This window comes from Hylobates moloch, unplaced genomic scaffold (assembly GCF_009828535.3).
Source record: "Hylobates moloch isolate HMO894 unplaced genomic scaffold, HMol_V3 SCAFFOLD_5, whole genome shotgun sequence".
Classification (NCBI taxonomy): domain Eukaryota; kingdom Metazoa; phylum Chordata; class Mammalia; order Primates; family Hylobatidae; genus Hylobates; species Hylobates moloch.
In genome coordinates this window covers 120,255,739-120,278,676 of record NW_026652280.1, presented here as the reverse complement: position 1 = coordinate 120,278,676, position 22,938 = coordinate 120,255,739, and the positions used below count along the sequence as shown (strand labels likewise).

Below are 22,938 nucleotides of genomic sequence, written 5' to 3'. Positions count from 1 at the left end.
ACCGATGTATCTCCTGACCTTTTGGTCATAAACCGCTAAAGAACTTGATTAACCAAATTCACCAAAAAAGGTAAAAGGAAAACCTGAATTTCACTTTGTCTTAGAGAAGTACTTGGTTACTGTAATCATCAATTTGTTGCTGTTTCCTTGTATCATGTATAACGATTTCTAAATTTCTTGATTTTTAGCATTATTTCCTATATTATATTATCTTCTTCTTTATTGTTGACAAATAGATTTTCTCCAACTGGAGTTGGAATGAAACAGTGATTTAGGATGGTAAAAATGCACACCATGGTAGAATGATTGAGGACTGGTTCTTTATGTCTAAGGCTTAATTGGTATCTATAATTACTAATTACTAAACTTTTCATTATTCATGTGTGGTGTATGCCTGGTTAAATGCTTGAACCTTGGGTTTCTCGGTCACCCCCAGTCTGCTCTGCAGGCACGTTCTCATGCTCAATGCTTACTCAGGGAAATCCAGCTAATTTTAATACCAATCTAAGCACAAAATCTCATTAGGAAGGTATATCTCCTGCCAAAAGAAGGAATATAATGTATTCCAAAAGCAAATATAGAAGTTTAAAAATTATTTGCTGTTTTATTCTCTTCTCTTAAAACAGGTTACTAAGAACTAAATTGGAAGTACTGGATGCTAATAGGTTGAGACATATGAAATTGCCATTTTTGTAGGTCAACAATGATAAATTATTGACATGTTAATATACCTCAACCTAAATAATATAGGATACTTTCTTATTCTTGATTTTTCTCCTAATGCCCTCAATTTTTGTTATTTTTGGTATCAAAATGCTTGTAAATGTTCACTACAAAGGCCATCCGTATGGTGCTGTGAGCTGTGCAGTTGTATCAGATGACTTGGAAGTGACAAAATATGCTCTACTGTCTTCTACTTCCTGACTTTGTACCACCTGCTTTCTGCTCACAATGCCTTTTGTGTCTTTGTCTGCTGGATGAACGGCTACTCATCTTTTGAGGTGTTGCTCAGCTATCATCTCATCTATATAGCTTTTCTCAGAATCCCAAAGGAGAATTATACATCTTTTCCTTTGGGGCTAACCTGCTCCCTGTGAGTGTCTATCTCAGTTCCTGTGGCAGTATTACATTGTTTGTTTACAAGTTTATCTTCTCCAACAGCCAGTAAGTTATAGAAGGGACTGTGTTATTTATCTTGTTATTTCTAATTCAGTCCCTAGCACATAGGAGCTAAATTCATGTCTGAGGAAGAGGAAATAGAAAGGAAGCAAGGAAAAAGAATTTCTATAAGATCATAGAAATCTATTGTAATATCTTACTATTGTGTCATTTTCTATGGGACTTCAAAGTTTGGAGAACTGACAGTCAAGTTTCTTCCTGACTTATTGAAGTAAGAAGAGAATTCATAATACTTCCGGCTTTATTCCTCTCCCTTACAAATCGAGGCAGGATTTAAGAGAATTAGTCATTTTCTGTAAGAGAGGGAGAATCCTTGGCAGCCCACTGGGAAGTAAAGGCCACTTGGCATGACTCCAGTTCACTTACTAGAAGCCAATATCCAGCTTATATCCATTGCTTCCATTCAACATGGAAGCTAAAGGATGGCAGCAATAGAGCTGCTAAAAACAGTAGTAAAAATAATAATTTTAGAACAGTAAACCTCAAACTAAACCCAGGACCAAGAAGTCAAGAAAAGCAGAAAGATACATCTGGATAGAGTACACCCCAAACCAAATGGCACCCTGTGACCTATGTTTCTCTTCTGTGCCTGTTTTTTTCTCTCTCTTTCTTTTACTATCTTTTCTTTCTTTCTTTCTTTCTTTCTTTCTTTCTTTCTTTCTTTCTTTCTTTCTTTCTTTCTTTTCTTTCTTTCTTCTCTTTCTTTCCTCCTCTCCTCTCTTTTCTTTTTTCTTTTTTCTTTTTTTTCTTTTCTTTTGAGACAGGGTCTCAGTCTGTTGTCCAGGCTGGAATGCAGTAGCATGATCTCGGCTCACTGCAACCTCCGCCTCCTGGGTTCAAGTGATTCTTCTGCCTCAGCCTCCAGAGTAGCTGGGACTACAGGTGTGCACCACCATCCTTGGCTAATTTTTGTATTTTCAGTAGAGATGGAGTTTCACCATATTGGCCAGGCTGGTCTTGAATTCCTGGCCTCAAGTGATTCCCTGACCTTGGCCTCTCAAAGTGCTGAGATTACAGGCATAAGCCACTGCACCTGGCCTGTGTATGCTATTTTTCTATCCTTGAACCATTTTTGCCCCATAGTTATATGACAGTACAAGGATTGCCCACAGAGGCTACTAAACCAGAGAGGTTGCACTCTATTTTCCTTTGGGTCAATGGCATGATACAGATCTTTGTGGACATTTAAGAGTGCACAAAAGGAGTCCCTAGACTTGACCATTACAGCTACCTTTACCTTAAGCTATCTCTAATATAATACTAAAGATGCACATTGCAGTTAGTTATTCAGTTCTCTCTAACACGATTATTAGCACCTACCTAGACTCGACAGCTTTGCATTTCCTCCAGCACCAAGGACAGTTTCCAGCAGGCCACAGGAATTCCACCAATATTCACTAAATTGAGGAGAACTATCGGTATGGAATTGATGGAAAGTTCTCTAAATGAGGCAAAAGGCATTACTCAATCTTCTCCATGTATTTTCCTTCTCATTTTGAAAAGGCTGCTAATTTTGTTGTTGTAGAGAAATTGAAATTATGAAAATTACATTTGAGGAAATCCACACAGCTGTTGATTTTTGGGGCTGAACTTTTTCAGCCAACACACTAGATTAATTGTGGAATCTCCTGTTTTCAAAGAATAAGTTGAGGATCTTAGGCTGACAAACGAAGCTCAATAAAACATAAGCACATGGGAGCTTATTGAGTTTGTTCAGACCATAGAATTATCCAAACCTGCTGGTGGGATGCCTTTATTTTTAATACCCTTAGAAGAAAGACAAACTGTTAAACAAATATTGACTATGGGTTCTGTCTGATTCTCAAAGAAAATGGGTAATAGAAGCTCAGGGTGTCATGATTTTAAGAGATTTACCATTTGGATAAAAACATCTAGCATCACATACTCAGAGCATAAAAATTAAAAAGTGATTTCTCTTGATTTTTTATGGATAAGAAGGGGTAAACAAAAAAAAGAAAACCTTATTTTCCATTAAACATTTCTAGGGCCCTAGGATTGGAATAGAAAGGAGACATAAAATATTTGACTAAAATTAGTCATCTTTTAAGTTAGAATGCTTTCTCTTCAAAAACCCATATTTTGCTCATTTAAAAAATATATTATTTAACCAAGCAGCTAATTTTATTATTTCCAAACTACTTTACACAGTGCCATATACTAGAAAGTACATGGGTGCTAGAAGACATGTTCCCTGCATCGGTCACTAACTGGCAATATCTTACACTATTTGCTAATTTTTGTGCTCCAGTATCATTAACTCAGTAAATATGTATATTTTCTTACATTAAACAATATGTCCTTTGGTCTGCTGTTAGCCTTGAGAAGAACTAAATGAGACTGTTGGTATACATATGCTGAGCATGATCAGTTACTTGAATTGTTTGGGCTTGCGAATTTAAAGCTTTAAGAGAAGTACCTTGGTATTCCTACAACAGAAGGAAAATGTCAGTATAATCTAGTTTATAGAGCCCAGACCAATGCTTAGGGCTTGCTGGATGTTTAAATGTCAAAATATTTGAGCATTAAAAAAGCCTGTCAGGTAAGAAACTTCAAAACTTGTCAAAACTATACAGCTAATGGCTCTGTAGTAAAACATGTCCCTGAGCACAAAGTGAAGGCAAGAAAGAGCTGAAGGATATTTCTATTGGGACACAAGCAGCAGTTATAAACAGCATCTACCACATAGTATACAATTGGTCAAATAGAACTTGCTCCTTGTTAAGAAATAAATGTTTTTTTCATACCCCTTAAATTCATAAGTTGAAATCCTAACCCCTGATGTGATGGTATTAGGAGGTAGGGCCTTTGGGAGATAACTAAGTCAAGAAGAAGATGGAACCCTCACGAGTAGGATTAGTGCCCTTATAAAAGGGACCCTAGAGAGCTCCTTAGTCCTCCTTCCGCATGTGAGAATACAAGGAGTTAGTCTATTGCCTGCAACCCAGTAGGGGGCTCTCACCAGAACCTGACCATGTTGGCCCTCTGATCTCAGATTTCCAGTCTCTAGAGCTGTGAGAAATAAATTTCTATTGTTTTAAAGCCACTCAATCTATGGTCTTTGTTACAGCACCCCAGAATGTCTAATGCACCCATGATTTGGATATTTTAGACATCTACATATTAATTTAATACGGTGAGAGTTCGCTCCTGTTACCAAAGAGGCCATGAATCGTGAGAATAAGCTAAAGCTACCCACACCTGCACTGAACATTTATCTTATACCTACTTTATGTCAAGTATTTTACAGTAGTTATAAAAAAGACACGTCTTTTTGGACCAGATATATTGCAAATATGCCATCACTACCACTTTGGCATATTGAAGTTACAAATATTGAAACAACCCTGCCAAATCTCTAAAGAGAAGATTTTTAGGCAGCTAAGAACCTAGAAAAATGAACAACAGTTACAGACCTAACAAGATTACAAATAAATGGATATCTAAGTTGAAGAAGAATGAGGAATGTGTAGAAACCAGCCAAAGATCTAAAGCCAGAGAACTGAAAGATCAAACCATTCTTCTCCAAAAGGAAAAAGAAAAAAAAAAAAGTAGGGTTGAAAGGTTAAATAAAAACAGAAAAATAGTTTTTTCCAAAGAAAGTTAAATATATATATGGCTAGAGAAAGTAAAGAATGATAAGGAAAGGTAGGTATCCCCTAAATAATTTCTCTTGGTGGCAATGAAATCTCTAAAGTCAATTTCTGATCGGTTTATATCATATAAACAAATATGCAAAGGTATATTGAGGAAAGCTGGTTTAATATATGCACGTTAGTTTGGGGAAGTATATCAGATCCACTTAAAGTGCTTTTTTGGAGAAAAAGTCCTTCCCACCTGATTGCTGCTGGAGGAGAGAACAAGATCTGGAAGAAAAGGGGTTTTAATGTTGAAAAGTCCCTGATGATTCTGATTTACTTCCTTCAGTTTAGATCTACATGTTTAGTTGGTGATTCACTGAGCTTCTGCAAAGGTCAGAGCACATGTTCCACAGAAAAACTCACCTCTGAAAGACTCTCCCACTCCTGTAGTGGGAGGTGTTACCTAATTGGAGAGGTTTCCATTTACATATCACACTTACTTGGGATTGCCTCATAGTCAAAGGAATCCTGGGAATGAGGGATGATACAGGAAGAGAGGAAGGGAGGTTAGTTCCAAGATTTTGACAGATGAAAACAAGTATTTTTCCAGGTTGGGAGCCAAAATCACAAAGATCTTGGTATATTCCAGAAGAGAATTCTCTAATCTCTGCATAGATTTATTTTCTTTTTAGTACAGAAGGGCCTTAAATGACCAGATAAAGAGGAGGATGAGAGTTCAGAAAGGCTTTCTCAGCTTGAGAGAGAGGGGCAAGAGAGAGAGCAAAGGCTGAGAACTGTCTGTATTTCAGGATCTAGGACAAGGGGCCAGCGAGAAATAAGAAGGCCACTCTTGGTGTTGTTTCTTATATCCTATTGCAAAAGGCTCCCATAGAAAGAACTGGGATCTAAGGGCCTGTGAAGGAGGATTAGGTGGTGAGTAACATCTCCATATAGTCAGTATGTTTTAAACCTGGAGGAGCATGGCGAGAGACAGGGGGAAGAGCCAGACTTGGCCACCGTCTAAGAACCCTTGGTAGGAGTTTCAGCCCTGCAGGTAACTCCTTTTTGCAATGTCAGCACTACGGGACAAAGGTGGGAAAGAGGAAAGCACATAAATCCCAGATTCCTGCACTCAGAGATTCAGAAGGCGACTTGACTTATTGTGGCCTCTTAGGTGTTAGAGGGAAGGCTGGGGGTGCCTGAAATCCCTGCCCACTTCCTGGCTGCCCAGGGCCAAGGAGGGCCTGGTTATAGGCCCAACTCAACAGACTTCTCCCCCATCCATCCTTTTACCACACCACCCCAAGTCATCATAGAAAAATGACCCAATTATTCAGCCTCCTGCCTTAATTGTGGGACACATAGTGACTAAGTGTTCACAATTGCCCATTTCTTCCCCCCCACCCCCGCCCCCAGCTTTGCCTTGACCAAACATGAGTCAGGCTTCTCTCCAGCAGGTCCCTGGAATTTAGCTTGCCCCCCAAATCTGAGCAAGAACTAAAATGTGAAACATTCCCCGTTGTTAGCTTATCTTCCAAATTCTTGGACCACAGAGACACATTTCTTGTTCAACCATGAGGGTCTTGAAGTGAGTCGTTTCCCCCATCCACTTGGCTTTCCCTGTTGCTTGCTACCCCTTATATATATAGAAAAAAAAAAAGGCCAATTTGTTTGGTTTTGAGAGGCTTGCACATTTCTGAGATCAGAGCGTTTTCCCTATTGCAATAGTCTTTCTTTCTAATGGAAGTCTCCCTATCTTATCTAAATTCGGATTTGTTTCTGTTTGACGTTAATGTGTAGCTAAGAGTGATCCCAGGCGAGTCTGAGCCCGCCTTGGTGGGGAATGAAGGCTGGAGCATCGGAGCATTTGTCTTTCTCTCAGAAAAGGCAAGGAAGCCTGAAATGCACACCTCTTCCTTGAACTTCAACTTTTTAAAGGGGAATGAATTTCTAAAGGAGGAGGTTCCAGTCTAGGGCTGTAGGGGCCTCTGGGCAAAGGAAGTGCCGGTTGAAAAACAACATTGTGATCACTTCTAGCGGCGAAGGGTGTGCTTGGGAACGGTTTCGGGAGGGAACCGAAGAGAGAGGGGTGGGATGGACGGCGGCAGAAGTGGGAGGTACACGAGGAGTTACTGGAAACGGCGCTTCTGTGGAGGAGCCGGGGGGATGGGGAGTAGGGGGAGGGGGCCCTGTTGCCTCAGCGCCCCGAGGTCGTGGAGCGGCAGCAGCTGCGGCCGGAGCAGCAGCAGCGACAGCAACAGCGAGCGGGACGGAGTTAGGACCGCTCGGAGCGCACAGGTCTCTAGGTAGTACAAGGTTTGCTATCCTTCCACTTGCTGGCAGTTGCAGAAGATGATCTGCTTTTTAAGTGAAACGTACATGCCACCCCTCCGAGGGCTGCGGCTTCCCCGGGCTTGCTTTTTTGCCGCTCCTCTTTCCGGCTCTCGCGCTCACTCTTTAATTGGCACTGGCCCCTAAGTTTGCCGGGAGCTCGCTGCCCGCTTGGAGCAGGGTCCCGGCCAGGAGCCGCGGGCGGGGGCGCGGAGCCCGGGAGCCGCATTCCAGAAGCGTCGTGGGCCATGTATATTTCATCAAACGGACTTTGGGTGCGTCGCGTCTCACAGCCATCAGCGCTATGGGCAGTGACATTTCTGACTTGAGTGGAGGAATGCGCGAAGGAAACCCGGGCGAAATTGGTACTAGAGGATCTTCTTGGCGCCAATGCTAATTGTCCTGATTTATGCCCCTTCTGACTAAGCTCAACGCCTTCATCTGAAATAAAATGAAACGGTGCCAAGCCGCATAGAACCGCCTGGCCGCTGGTTCTGATCCCCGGGAACCAGAAAATCGTCCTGCGGCTTGGAAAAAAAAAAAAAAAAAGAGGAAAAAAAAAAGAAATAGAAATAGAAAAAAGAAAAAATATCCCTCAGTAAAAGTTTAAGGCGAGAAGTGTCAGAGGCAGCGGCGCGAGGAGGCGCGGAGGAGAGCCGGCGAGCAGGGAACTGGGCTGGCACGACCTCCGAAGGCTGAGATCTCATTATTAATATCACTATATTTTTGGAGGGAGAGGCACCTTTCTCATCCTCTGTTCCTCTCCGCCCACCCTTACTCCCTCCCCCTCATCTACCTGTCAAAGTCACTGATCTTTTGCATTTCGGAAGAGGACGTCAACGGGAAGGAATTCCCCCTCTGGGTGCCGGCTCCGAGAGGGGGCGACGTGCAGGAAGCTCCCCCCGGGGGCGGAGGCGAAGGTAATTAAGCGGCGGGGAGTGGCGGGCCGGCGCTGGGTTCTCGGTCCTCGGGGTCCTCTCCCGCCGGCGGCCGGGCGCGATTGGGATCCCCGGGCTGCGGCGTTGGCGGCGGCTCGGGTCCTCACGCCCACCCCTCCCGCTCCGCCCGCTCCCGCCCGCGGAGGAGGCTCCGCGGGAGCTGCCGCCCTCCGCCCGTGCGCCGCCCGCGGGCTCGGCTGCTGCGGCCGCCGCCCGAGGCGGACCAGGCTGGCTGCGCAGGGCCGCCGCCCCGCGCCGTCGGCTCGGCTCCCGCCCGGCGCAAGGGCAAACGAGCCACACGGTAAGTGCCCGCGGCTCGCCTCTCCTACTGCGACCCGCGCGTCTCGCCCGCGCCCCTCTCCCCCGGGTTTCCCCCCCCCCCCCCCCCCCCCCCCCCACCCGCTGCGATCCACAGGCGGGAGGGAAGGCTCCGGGTGGGCGAGGAACTTTGTAAAGCGCCCCGAGGAGGCAGCGCGCGGAGCCCTGCGCGCACACACACCGGCACACGCTCACACCCACACACAAGTCTTCCCGGGGGTGCGCCCTGGGCCGGTGATGCGTCCGCCTGTTGTGTCCCGAGCCCAGGCTCAGGGTCTGAGCCTCCATCCGCCGACTGACAGGCGCCCCGCGCTCTCCCTCTCTCACGCACACCTGGCCACACACATCGCTCAGGAGGGTTGTCGTTATTTTTTCTTTCTTTCGCCAATTATATTTGTTTGGGGAAAAGCAAAAAAATAAATAAATAAAATAAATAAATAAATAAATAAATAAAAACAAAAAAACACTTGCCCTATTGCCGGCCTTGGGGATCTGGTGGCCACATCGAGAGCTTTTGAAGTCCCTTCTTTTAATCTCCTTTATTGGTGCTAGATTAAAGCATTACTATCCCATGTTGTGCAGCTGGGGAGAAAGGGAAATTGAAAGAGGGAGACTTGGTGTAGGGATGCTGTTTGGAATATTCTCTCATATTCTTTACTGGCATCATATTAATCGGTTGATGGATTCGGCTAGGGACATTGAATTGCTCTCCTGTATGGATCTGTGGATATCTATATATAATACAAATAATACTGAATATTATTGGGCCTAAAATAACCAATTAAGTGATTCATACAAGGAAAAACTTAGATATAAAAAAGAAACTGCGCCCTCTGCTGTTAATTTTAGTACCCTCACCCGGGGACTTTTTTTTTTTTTCCTGCAGAAATCCACTTAAGAGTAGGTTGTCATCTTACAGGGCAAGGGAAGAAAATTCCTAGCGGGGATTTTAAAGCAACTTTACTTGGAAAAGTCGCAGGTTGAGCTCCTATAGTTGCATCACGTACAGATTTCCAGTGAGTAGAGGGTCCTCCTCTCTCCCCCATTCTTCTCTTTATACAGGGAATAATGGAGCCACTCCTCATAACAAATTGTCAATCTTTGGAATGGAAAATTCTGAGTAAGATTCAGAACTCCACTAAACATATGGTGAATCTGGCAGTAGATTTGCTCTAGAAATAAGGCCCTGTTTTATGACTGAAAATACTAAAAGTTGTTTTATCTTACAGGAATGAAAAAAAAAAAAACCCAGAAAGATCTTCCATTAAAATCGCTTATTCAGATATGCTTAGTAGTTAAGCTTGTTGGAAAGTTTTCAAAAAAAAATTTTTTTTTTCAGGGGAGGCTTTTCTGTTTTGTTTGTCCCTTGAGGAGGATCTCTAGTGAGGGAATTAGCAATTCCACATTTCATTAAGTATTTTGAACTGTGTCACTTTGAATGCCTTACCCGCCTCCCTTTCTCTTTGGCAAAGGAAAAGCAGCTCAGTAACTATCCAAGATTCTTTTTGAAGATAAGCAACTTTCAATTTTTCATTAAGATAAAATTTGGATCTCTGCATGTGGATCAACATGCAAGGAAAAATGTGCATCAAAGTATTTCACATGTAATGTTGTTCCAGGGATATATTTTCTTTTCTGTGTGCCATGAAATGAGATATATTTCACCCACTGAAGACCACCATGAAGGCATTCAGGATTCTATGTACTGGACTACTAATTTGGTGGAATTTTCTACTGTGGAATTTAAGAGGGATAATCTTAAAACTTTTGTTTGGAAACAGTTTATTTGAACATAAAGCTGGTTTCCTGTTAATATTTTTGTTTTGTCAGCTTTCAATGGGTGTATGTGTTAAAATGATTCAGGTCAGCCTTTTTAGGAGGAGGCAAATGTATTTTGCAGTTTCCTTTTGTGTATTTGCAAGTGGTGCAAATACCCATCTTTGCTTCCATTATTATTCTGAAAAATATCAGGTAATTTGTTTAAAAAGTTAAACCATTACACATTTATTTGATAGGATTTCTAAGTGTCATAAAAATTTGGAGAGTTTTAGTTACAAAGGCATCAAGTCACTTGGAAAAAAGAAAATTGGATTCAACTTTGAAAACCAATTGATATGTTAACATTGAAATATATGTGTGTGAATTATATTGTATAAGAGATTATATTAGTAAAGTCTTAGGTTAGTATGAGATTTAGCATACTTTAAAAAATAATTTTATTTGCAGAATCCAAAGTTCTGTTTCAAAACTTCAGGTTGGTGTAGATTTTCTCATATATGCGTTTGAGACCTTAGATCTCTGAACTTCCCTGCATGAGAATTAAATATTTGTTTTTCATGTGGTAATTAAACTCCAGATTTCTTCTAGGCTTAACTGATTCTGAAATAGTTTTGGGTATTATCCTACCCTCAATCATCCTGCAAAACATGTGCTATCTAATTTCTCGAATCAGTCTTCTCTCAATGAAAATAGAGATCTTTCAAATACCAAGGTGTGTTATTTGGGTTTATTAAGAATCTCATGATAAGACAGTTGCTCATAATACCCAATCAAGTGTGAGTAAGCTATGCCAGTGATATTGCAGTACATATTAAATTCTTTATATTTTGAGAGACAGTTAACAAAAGGATAGAAGCATATGTTTTCCATTAAGATGACTAGAAAATGCTTTCTTCAGAACAAATAGCTGCAAAGAGCATTGAATACATGTTAAAATATCTTATGTAATAAATTTCATTGTGACTGCTGGAAGCTAATAATTTTGATAGGTTATAATTTTGTATATCTTTATCTTTTTATATTTTCACTCAATGATCTATATAGTCAATTTTCCTTTTGTTCCTTCCCATTCAGAAACATGCATATTTATAAAATTCTTAATGTCTATGAGGAATGAGTCAATAGTTATGTATTTCAGGTACCCCTGAAAAGCTGAATATTTATGAAAAAAATAGCTTACTACCACCATTCCCACCTGCTAGTGAGATTATATAATAAAATGAATGCTGAAAACCAGCTAGATTAGGAGATTTACTGATAATGTCTTCCTCTCAGTTGATGAAACTGGCAATTGCTTTTGGAATATAATTGCCTATAATATTAATCATTATTACTTCCATGTAATATTTTGGGAGGCTTTTTTTCTGGTGAGAGAAAGGGCCTGTGAAAATGGCGTCTGCAAAATTAATCCAAGGTGGAAGGGAATTAGCTGCAGAATCCTGGACAAATAAATGTTTTGTGTGTGCAAAGGCATTTTATAGCCCATTTTAGTCCTGATCAATAATATCTATCAACTTGAGGGCCATGACATAATTTTACCTTTTATCATTGGTTCTGCAAATTTATACACCAGAGGTCTGTGGAATACTCACAACCTATTAATGGGTATTTTTATCAAAGAGGACTTCTCAGTACTTTAGTTCCCAAGTAGAGGTGGTAGAATTTTTGATTACAGTGAGTTCCCAAGGTCTGCAAAGTGAAGAGGTAGAACTGGAGCTGCCCAGAGCTCTTCTGAATCTGTTCTTATTTAGGTGATACGGACACCTGAGACAAATTTAAAGGCCACGTCACTTCACAATCAGTTCAGTTATGGGCCAGAAGGGATAGGTTTAGTATATTAAGTCCCCAAATACGTTATTCACTGTCCTTCTCATAATTGGTTTCCCTAGCTATTTGCTGTGATGACCTAGCTTTTAAGAAGCTATTGATAATTTTAACCTGTTTGAAAGTGCAGCAGATAGACACAGTGCCATTAAATAGTGGAGGTTAAGTTGTAAATAATATTCTATTTTTACATCATTGTATTTTCTTTCAAAACTCCATAATTATACTTTAATAACAAATTCCTGATTTTCAGAGGCTGCTTTTCCATTGTGTGTCATGGAAGTTCATAGATTTAATTTCTTACTAATTTGAAGTTAAGAGGATTTCCTTTGAAGTATATGTGACACTGAAAAGTAAGAAGACCCTGAAATGCAGGATACATAATGATAGTACAAATATAAAAATTAGAGTGAAATCAAATAGTTATGTTAAATAACAGCTTAGTGTCCCTCTGCTCCTGATCTGTAATATGCCGTGGTCAATATCTTTTTCTGTGTCAATGGGAGCTCATTAAATGTAAACTCTGCAGACTAACTGAGCCATGCCATATTAGTGCTTGCCAAAGCTTGACATTTTTAATACATTAATAATATGTCTGTAATGTAATGGAAAACTATTAATCACAACTGGTTATGTGCCAGAAATTTAAGCTATAATTGGCTGCCTCTTGTCAAGAATGTCTGTTGCACAGTCCTGCAACTGCCTAATATTCAAATATCTTGCACTCCTCTGCATTTTTCCTTGTCAGTTCTCTAAATTCGATCAATGGTGTAGTCCATAATTCTGTGTAATGACCATCATTATAATCCTGGTATACTTTAATGAGAATTCGTTATATTGGGATTGCTGTTGTGTCAGGAGATAGCATAGTGTTCACATATATTTCCTTAGTGTTCAAATTTTTCCTGTACAAATGTATGGTCACCCTTTATTTTGTGGTTGCAGTAATGCAAAATGTGGCTGAGGACAGAGTAACTGAGAATAAATGGATGAGGAGAATATCATTTGTTGGTTAAAAAAGAAAGTGAAGACTAATCTCAGGAAGCACTCAAATATATTTAAAGTGGTATTTTCAAACTAATATTAAAAATAAACACACAGTGCTCACTCCATTCAAACTCGAAACAGTCAATTCTGGGTCTTCAAGATTATATCATTCTTGATAAATAAATTACTGTGTATTTGAAACTAAGAATTAAAGTTAATAATTTCTGACCTAGTAGATTTTACACTGCTTCAGTTATAATGCCTCCATCCCCCCGCCCCTTGGAAAGTATTTGTTTCCTCTTATAAAAACTAGTAAACACAGTTGAAAAATTCATCTCAAAAATGTAAATTTGTATCATTTTAACACCTCAGATTATTAATTGTCAAATTGTTGGATGTGTCTGAAAATATCAACTTAAAATTACTAATGAATCTGAAAAAAAGCAGAAGGCTATAGTAGCCACAACACATGCTTCTCTGATTTTTTTCTTTTTAGCTTAAGATTTCAAAATATGCTTTACCCAGTATAGTCTTTAGGTTACAAGGAAGAGGCTGATTCAAATCTGTAGTTTATACATATTTAGACAAACTACTAATTATTGCTTCATAGGAACTCAAATATTCAACACTTTTTCTAATAGAAAATACCACAAATTGCAGCTGTATGATAACATTTTATGAATTGAATATGATGAAAATTGCACTTGCATCCATAAAGCAATTATTATAAATTACTTTGCTATGGAAACACAATTCAACCATCTGTTGGCATTTCATAGTCTCTGTGGCTTAGTTCATTTTAAGATGGTACATTATTTAAATATAATGAATTCCCTTTATAAGATTGTTTGAAGATAGTGAACTTCCATATTTCAACTGTTTAATGTGAATTGAAGGGTCTATAATAGAATTTTCTAAAATTGTAGACTTTTTTGTCCTTTTTGCATTGCTTAAAAATCAGTTAACTTTTAGACTATAAATATAAGTAATCTAATTCAGAAAATATACTTTTTAATACCTGGTTTCCAAATGTTAGCATTTGTTTAGATTTGGATAGTAATCTCTAAACAGAAAAGTGGCCAGTTAAACTCACCAATGACTTGTAGCCATAGTTATGTAGGATGCATTATCAGTTAACCAAAAGTACTTTTACACAGTAATTTTTATTTTCTCTTAGAATTAGTGCCATATTATTCTGCTTCATGGCCTGTTAACTCACCCTCGGCTATTTTTATATGTGCATTTTAAATTGTGCGTTTTACTACAGAGCTTTTAGTTTTAAAGCAGCTTATAATATTCGCCTTTGGGACAAATTCTCTTCTGTTACAAAAAGTAATGGCAAATGCAGATGTAATGACTATAAAAAGATGTAAAAATATAGAAGATTCTTATGAAAGGAAATTTTGCTCCTTTGGTTTTATTTTTGATTTTTTTTTTCAGAGAACCAACTTATCTTTATTACTAAACGCAACTAAACAAAAGATGCTAAATTCTTCCAACATAATGAGCAAATCCACAGGGACAGGCTCTTGCCAACAATGCTGATTTTCACTCCAGCAAACAAAAGCTAAGAAATGTACAAGGAATTTGGAGATTTTTAGGGTCTCTTTGCCAAGAGACAAAAGGGATATAAGTAGTTGTCATTTCTTTGTCATCATTATAAAAGCGCTCATTTACCCCATTGTTCTCTTGGAAGATTTTCTAGCACTGCAATGTATGAGAAATGTTCAAATCTAGCTGCTTGCTCTCAGTTTTGTCAAGATGGAAATATAATTTTTGAAGTGAAAACCTGTAACTCATGCACAGGTGTCTGTCTTTGTTATGGAAGAGTTAAATCCTTCATATCGAAATTCGCCCCAATGTGAATGATTTCCATGGTTTGCTCATTCTAGCAAAGCAGCTGAGTAAAGGTTATCTGTATTACACCAATTTGCTTTATATTGCATCAGACCTCCAAAATGTCAACATATTGTACATTTCGTAATACATTGATTCTGGGACAATAACTCTTACTCTTATTGTTTCTAAAAGGGTGTTGGTGCCAGAAGAAAAGAATGATTGATGGGAAACAGACACTGGGCTATAGACACTCATCCTTTTGCTTCAGATACTGATATCTCAGTCTGCCTGAGCATCCCTTGTGAGCTGTGAACATTGAGGATCACTCAGGGTTATCGGATGTACAACGGGAGAGCCATCACTTTGCTAAATTATTATCTGCAGTTGGACATCTTTTACAAAAACCAAACTAGACCTGAGTCTAATAGATATGTTCTAAGACAAAGAAAAAGCTGCAAGTTGTTAACGCCTAACACACAAGTATGTTAGGCTTCCACCAAAGTCCTCAATATACCTGCATACGCACAATATCTTAACTCTTCATATTTGGTTTTAGGATCTGCTTTGAAGTCCCATCCTCATTTAAAAAAAAAATACACAGACCTACCTACCCATATACATACATATATATGTGTATATATATGTGAAATAGACAAAGATCGCAGATCATAAAGCAAGCTCTGCTTTAGTTTCCAAGAAGATTACAAAGAATTTAGAGATGTATTTGTCAAGATTCCTGTCGATTCATGCCCTTTGGGTTACAGTGTCTTCAGTGATGCAGCCGTACCCTTTGGTTTGGGGACATTATGATCTGTGTAAGACTCAGATTTACACGGAAGAAGGGAAAGTTTGGGATTACATGGCCTGCCAGCCGGAATCCACGGACATGACAAAATATCTGAAAGTGAAACTCGATCCTCCGGATATTACCTGTGGAGACCCTCCTGAGACGTTCTGTGCAATGGTGAGGTAACCCTTTTGCATAAAATATTTCATATAAATAGGGTCTAATCGCATATGCATACAGATGTGGTGAGTGTGAAGACAATTCATGCAATAAGTTGAATCTGCAGGTGGCAGATTTGTGTTAACAGGCTAGTTACTTTCTCAGTGGAGGCTTACACTGCCTGGAATTACAATTTGCACAGTGTGATTGATGTCCTGGAAGGAACTTACTTTCTGCTTCCCCAAAAACCAATAGCTTCACTGAGGCAGGTACACTATAGCATATATTATAAAAGAAAAAGTCCGATTAAAGGTTAAATTTTAGATTGGAGGTTAGAAATATGATTAGGTCATATCCGTCCTGTTAAGGATAAAATGCGTTGGCAAACCAACTTTAAAAACACAAATGTTTCTTCACATATGTGTATAAAACCAGTCCTAAATTCTGTAGTTCAAGGAGAGACTAGATCTCATCATAATTATCTTCATCAGGAAGCTGCTATGATTTGGAAGTCCTTGGTTTCTTGATCAGCAGGAAAAAAAGTAGAGGAGAGAGGAACTAAAGCCTTGTGAGAAGTTTTTCCAGAAAAATCTTATTTGCCAACTCTCCTTATTGTCAAGGTCATAGTTTTCTATGTATATTTTAAAGATGACTTTTGGCATATAGAAAACTTATTTGCTGAAAAGCAAGGGCTCAGCATATATAAATTCAGATACTTTTTTTTGATAAGCAAAGTTACAGAATTCATTGTTCTCAAGGCTTATATAAGTCCTTTTTTTCTGCATAGAAAGTTAAATACCATGTGAAAAGGTAATATTGGAGTAACACATTGAATTTTTAAGAAAGATATAGCTGACAATATTTCTGTAAGTATCAGTAAAGTGGCTGGTGATTAAAATAGTATACATTAATGTGCTAAAGAGTTCAGATGGTGAGTTCATTTGTTTTTTTTTTTTATTATAGGTGGTTTTTATTTGATATAAGAACTGTGATCCTATTTTTCTCCACATAACAGATATAATTGTATGGCAGATTTTACTAGTAATCTTACCTGACTGTATTATCTTGAACCTGGCCTGGCATTTTCAGGATAGTGAAACTATTAATCAAAGTAGCATCTGTTCACAGTCCCCAGTGAGTTAAATTAGCATAAGATCATCTTAGACCTAGCACCATAAAAAAGGTTTTGTAACAGGAAACAATTTTGAGCAATAAAGAGTGTTTTCACCTTAAAGCTAAGGGCTTGCCATTTTTCAGAAGTGCCTTTGGGGACTGGTTTGAATTATAGTCTAAACCTGATTTTGTGGAGAGTGAGAAAAAGCGCTTGGCTATTAGGTGTCACTGTGACTAAAGTGCTCTGAAAGACTAAATATTTCAAAGAGAGGACCTGTCTCTCTGGGAACAGGTATGTGCTTTGCAAAGAAGTTGCATTTTGGAAAGCAGAGACTTCCAGAGAAGGAGTTTATTCAAACACATTAGCAAAATCATAATAAATCTGTAAAGGAGCAGAGACATTTGTGGTGACTTTATGTGAGGTCTTTAATAATTTCTCATAAAAGGTCAACTATAAGAGCTCATTACAAATCTGGGTTGAAATTGCTGTTTGGGTGACAGGCTGTATAGTCTTCTACTCCTTATAGCAGAGAATGAGTTCCAGACCAAGTCTGCATATTGTTAAGAATACTCTAGCTCTATATATTGGTTTACATGACACTTGTAACATGTCCCTTCTGGAATTGTTTAATAATTTACAGATCTAAGTAAAATAGCAAATTTCCTTTCCCAGGGTGCTGTTTTCCCTCTCATAGGCCCTGTATGATGTTTTCAAGGTGTGATTTGTGGGTGCAGCTTCCCTGATCTCAGTCTCTGGCCAGAGAATGCTTGCTCAGCACTGCTCCTGTCTGTCATGTTGAAGGGTTTACTTGGTGTCTTCAGCATGCCTCTTTCTCCCATCATGAGTGCAAAGGGCACGTTACAGATCTTCCCATGCCTGCCTTTCAAAGGGACATGATCTAAGGTGTTTAAACAAGTCAATTCCTCTCAGTCCATTGGCTAAGGGATGTTAGAGACTAAATGGGAAAAAAGAATTAAAATGATATCCCTCAGCTTTCTCAAGTGCAGTAACGTGTATACTTTGTATGTTCACATGAAACTCCGAGGACAGTCTTTAAAAGGCTGCATCTTAATGTGATGCAGATATTTGGAAGCCCTGGTGGATGTAAACTTGTCATTGGACAGAATGGTTTTCCAAGGGAGAATGTAAGATTTGTGAAATGTTACCTATCAATGCTTAATTTGTATTCCTTGATATGCATATGATAGGCATAACAAATTTAATAAGCTATCCTTTAAATATACACCTTGTGACTATTTGTATGCATATTATATACCACGTCAATGGTAATGGCCTAATATAGCAACACTTCCACTCTGCACTTTTGGGTGTTCCATAAAACTCTTTAGTATAAGGATTCCTGACACAAGGTTGGGAAACTGTCTCAGGATGCTGTCATATCAAACCTGTTTAGGTACTCCTTAGCCCAGGGTGTAATGGGGATTCATAAAGTCATTTGTGTTATGACTTATGCGTTCTCCCCCTCCTTGACACTTGCATCCATACCTGCTCCCTCAGCGTCGTTATGGCCTATTACATCAGGGGAGCTGCCACATGAGTACAGCCACTGCTTAGCCCCTATATGTAAATGTTTGCTGCAAAATTGTTTCAGTAATCACTTGTTCAGCTAGTGACACTGCTATTAGCTGTGGCTATAGCTGTTCTGAGCACCGAGGGAACATGTGCTGAGAGAAATACCTATAATTCCCAGGGCCAATTTCTTTAATATAAAGTTGAAGTTCATTGGCATTGCATTAAGAGTCCATGTTGCTGCTTTTTTCATTGACTTCATCATTATATGCCAGTGACTATCCATGAATGTTGCATTTATTTTAATATAGAGTAAAATTTTGGGAAAAGAAGGAGCATATGGATTCCATTTAACAATAGATCTCTGCTTATTAACCTGGATGGCATACTTAATAAATCTTCAATGTGAAGTACTTTAAAATTGTTTTATATTAATTGTACCAGTATTTATAAACATTAGTTTTTCAGGAGCACACTGCCATTTCTATTAATCATAATGGATAAGGAAGAGGAATATATATATAATATATATATAAATTGTGTATATTGAAAACCATATATTTTCTTTTTAATTTGATATATTCCTTTTGAGTTGATGATGGCCAAAGAAAATCTCTGTTTTCATCAATGGGGAAGAATCTGAAGGGAAGGCAGGGGTTAACCCTTTTTTTAGACTGACAAGACACATTTGAATAGATCCTATCTTTTCAGTCACATTGAAAGCTTCAGGTGGCAGAGCTTTGTCAGGAAACACAGATCATCTAGTGACTACAATTTGTTTCAATTTGCATAAAGAGCAGAGAGGATGATCTGAACCTGTGTGTAAAGCTGAAGTGACAACACAAAGCTATGACTTTTTCTTTGTGTTTAGACAAACTTAGCTGTCATATCTTCCTGCACACCCCAGTGGCTTAAAAATGGCAAAATTTTCTGCAATTATCTCTAGCCTGCAGCTAATTTTCTGGATAAGTTAAACAGACGCTTTGAAAAGGAGCCTACAGACGGAAGAACTCATGTGTGTTTGTACAATTTATGGCTCAGAAGTGCTGATCACTGTAGAAATGGAAGCCCTTGAGTGCTGCTATGGATTTCAGAGCCAATCAAAACTAAATTAGGAAACAAAGATTATTAAAAAGTCTTCTGTGCATGTAATTTTGGCATAATATTATGAGGTGGACATTAAATGTTTCCCTTGGAGACGTTCAGCATCATTAATGCAGCATGCCTTTAATTACAAGTAGACTCATATTACTAAAAAATTGGAGAAAATAAAGTACTCTGAGGTATAGTTAGCAATAACCTCATTATGTTTACTGAAATAATTAAAAGAAAAGGTATAATTTTTCTAAATAAAATGTCAGAATGTGAAATGAAAATGGATTTTACTTAGGAAATTTACTAATGTGTGCCTGTGCTCTCGATAGGCATTTATTCAAGTACCTGAACAGATCTATTAATGATCATTCCATATTGTGCTATTTCTAGATAGACTTCTATTATGAAAAAAACTTTAATTATTGTAAGCATTGTGGATAGAGCATATTTCATTATGTTCAAATGGAATTTACAGAAGTGGTACAAAGCCTTTGTGTTTTGTGGTTTCAAAGGAACCCTGAGAGATGAGTGACTGGTAACTCATAGTCTCAGGGCTATCTATAACTTCAAGTTCTGATTTACCTTTGGCTCAGGTTGCCATCTGGTGGCTATCAGGGGGCCCCTGAGAAATTAACTTGATAAACTCAGTTACATTTTCAATGACATGGAATTACTGTCAATTTTCCAAAAACTGGAAATGACATTGACTTATAGAATAATCAAATAATCTTAAAAATATACTCTGTTCACATGAAACATAATTCAGTAAATGAAGTTTTAATTACAGTGACACCTTTCATTTGAACTGATTTATCCCTTAATTATGCCAAAATGGAATTTTTAAAAACCTTCAGTTCTTTCATTATTAACACTTCATTGTTATTAGTTCATTATTTAGACTTATTTCTTAGAAAAGTTTAACTCATGTTTGGAATGAATTAAGTTCCAAAGAAATCAGTCTTTCTCATATACCACTATATCAAGTATTTCCTTTTTTGAGGAGCCTACAATAGCTCCTTACTATCTATTGCATCATGTCTAAATTACTCTACCTGTTTTTTGAATTTGGGTGCATACAGCGTATCGCCCACTACTTCTCCTCAGGACTCTATAGCATCTCCAGGGGACTATGGCTGGCAATCTAATTGGAAGGGGACAACTGGATTTGAGTTGAAACTGCCTTGGCATAGCATGCATGCCTTGTTGGGGAGGTCTTAGGAAGGAGCTGATGCAGATTATGGCAAATGTAACAAAACCTAAAACCACCTCATGTCATTTATTGTCCCAGATAGTGTGCGTAAGTGCTCTTTGTTGAGCTAATGCCTCACAAAGATTACTGCAAACCATTGTGTGCAGAGTGAAGTGAACAGAGCATTCAGCACATGCAAAACCTAGTGGTGGTGGAGATAACTAATGTCGAATAATATATGGTCATTGCGGCCAACGGAAGTAGAGTCCTGAGCAAAATTAATACAAAGTAGTGTGTATTCAGAGGGTAGAAGACTAGAGAAATAAGACCAGCACTCAGAATTGAAAGGTGAAATATTATTTTGCAACATGTCAAAGGGCCACTTGGAAAATACTATCGGTAGCCAAATGCCAGAAAAGGAGAGAAAATATTAAACAGTGCCAGAAAAGGAGAGAAAATAAGCCTGGGCTGGCCAAATGCAGTGGCTGACACCTGTAATCCCAGCACTTTGAGAGGCTGAAATGGGTGGATCTCTTGAGCCTAGGAGTTCAAGACCAGCCTGGGCAACAGAAAGAAACCCCATCTCTATAAAAATTAGCCAGACATGGTGACATGCGCCTGTAGTTCCAGCTACTTGGGAGGCTGAGGTGGGAGGATCTGTTGAGCCCAGGAGGTCAAGGCTGCAGTGAGCCAAGATCATGCCACTGCACAACAGCCTAGGCGACAGAGCAAGACCCTGTCTCAAAAAAAAAAAACAAAACAAAAACTGGGTGCAGCAGATGGTGGCACAGTGTTTTAATGACTGCCTGGTGTCCTGGTTAATGGTAGACGTCTTATATCTGGCAGATATAGCCAGGATGGAAGAGGAACAAAATAATAAAGAACCTGATATATACACATACATACATATATATATGTATGTGTATATATATATGTATGTGTATATATGTATGTATATATGTATATATATTTCAAATATGCATATACAGTTATTACTTTAATACATTAATTTAATACATACATTAATGTATGTATATATATTTCAAATATGCATATATAGTTATTAATTTAAGAGATACCAGAGTATGTTGAGTAAAACAAATATGGCTTATCTACCTGGAACTCCAATTTCACATTAAGATTAGAGGAAACATTTAACCGAATGCAGAGATGCAACATTTTTAAAGGTGAAACATGAGACCTCAAAATAATGAATGCTTTGCAGTGGAATACTGAAGTTACCTCCTTCAGTCCCCCAGGAGATAACCTTGTCTGCTTTTAATCTAGAGAATTATCACTTGCAAAGTGTGAGAAGCATTGTCCTAAAGCATCAGTCTCTCTGGACTGTTTTGAAGTATAATGGGCATATTCTCCAGAATTTTGGAAGGCTTGCTCTGCTTTTCTTTGATTTTTGTTTTGTTTTGTTTTGTGTTTAACATGGGCTTTAGGATGGTCTCTTGATCCTCTGATTTTGAGGACTAGTGTTATCACCATGAAGCCCTCATGTCATCTCTTGTCTCTAGGAGGACAAGCAGAAGACATTCCTTTTGTTTGGCGTAGTCCGTGCTCTTCTCCACTTACTCTGATGCCACCTATCTTTCAATGTCTAGCTCAAGTTAATTTCAGGTCATATCATTCTCTTGACTTTTTAACTCTTGTTAAATCTATCTATCTATCTATCTATCTATCTATCATCTATCTAATATGTATAGATCTCTGTATCTAGATAGACATATATAGTAGCCAGCACTGCCTGTGTACTCAACTGTACTCCACCATTTAGCACCTCATTAGATCTTACTGATTTATATGCCCACATACACATTTGCTTCATGTGTTTACTGTATTCTGACTCTTTAAGTGGGTCACTACTCTTTAAGTGGGATGATATGTGAGAGAGCCACCACACTTGCTAATGCATAGTAGGAATTCACTAAAGACTATATATTATGTTTTTTATTCCTTGTAGCATTTAACATACTCCTAGGCAGCAAATAAATGATAACATGGTTCTAGCTAATTAATTGATTTGAATATTGTAAAGTCATGCACCACATAATGATGTTTTGGTAAATGAGGGACTATTTATACTACAGAGGTCTCATGAGATTAAAATGCTGTATTTTTACTGTGCTTTTTCTATGTTTAGATAGATTTAGGTTCACAAATACTTCACATCATGTTATAGTTGCCTATAGTATTCAGTATAGTGACATGCTATACAGGCTTGTAGCCTAGGAGCAATAGACTATATCATATAGCCTAGGTAT

General features: G+C 38.6%; 1 protein-coding gene across 6 annotated transcripts in view; it reads left to right on the top strand.

Annotated features, from left to right (window-relative positions):
* Window positions 1-7,141: 7,141 nt before the first annotated feature.
* NTNG1 (netrin G1) overlaps window positions 7,142-22,938 on the top strand; it is a 348,354-nt gene continuing 332,557 nt past the window's right edge. For 2 of the 6 annotated variants that reach the window (XM_032155205.2, XM_032155206.2), the window contains exons 1-2: window positions 7,145-8,029; window positions 14,987-15,758. In XM_032155205.2, coding sequence (XP_032011096.1) covers window positions 15,513-15,758 — 246 coding nt within the window. In that variant the 5' untranslated portion in view covers window positions 7,145-8,029; window positions 14,987-15,512. Of the gene's footprint in view, window positions 8,030-8,223; window positions 8,349-14,986; window positions 15,759-22,938 lie in introns of those variants that run through there. The other 4 variants (XM_032155209.2, XM_032155207.2, XM_032155210.2 and 1 more) reach the window with 3 other exon arrangements.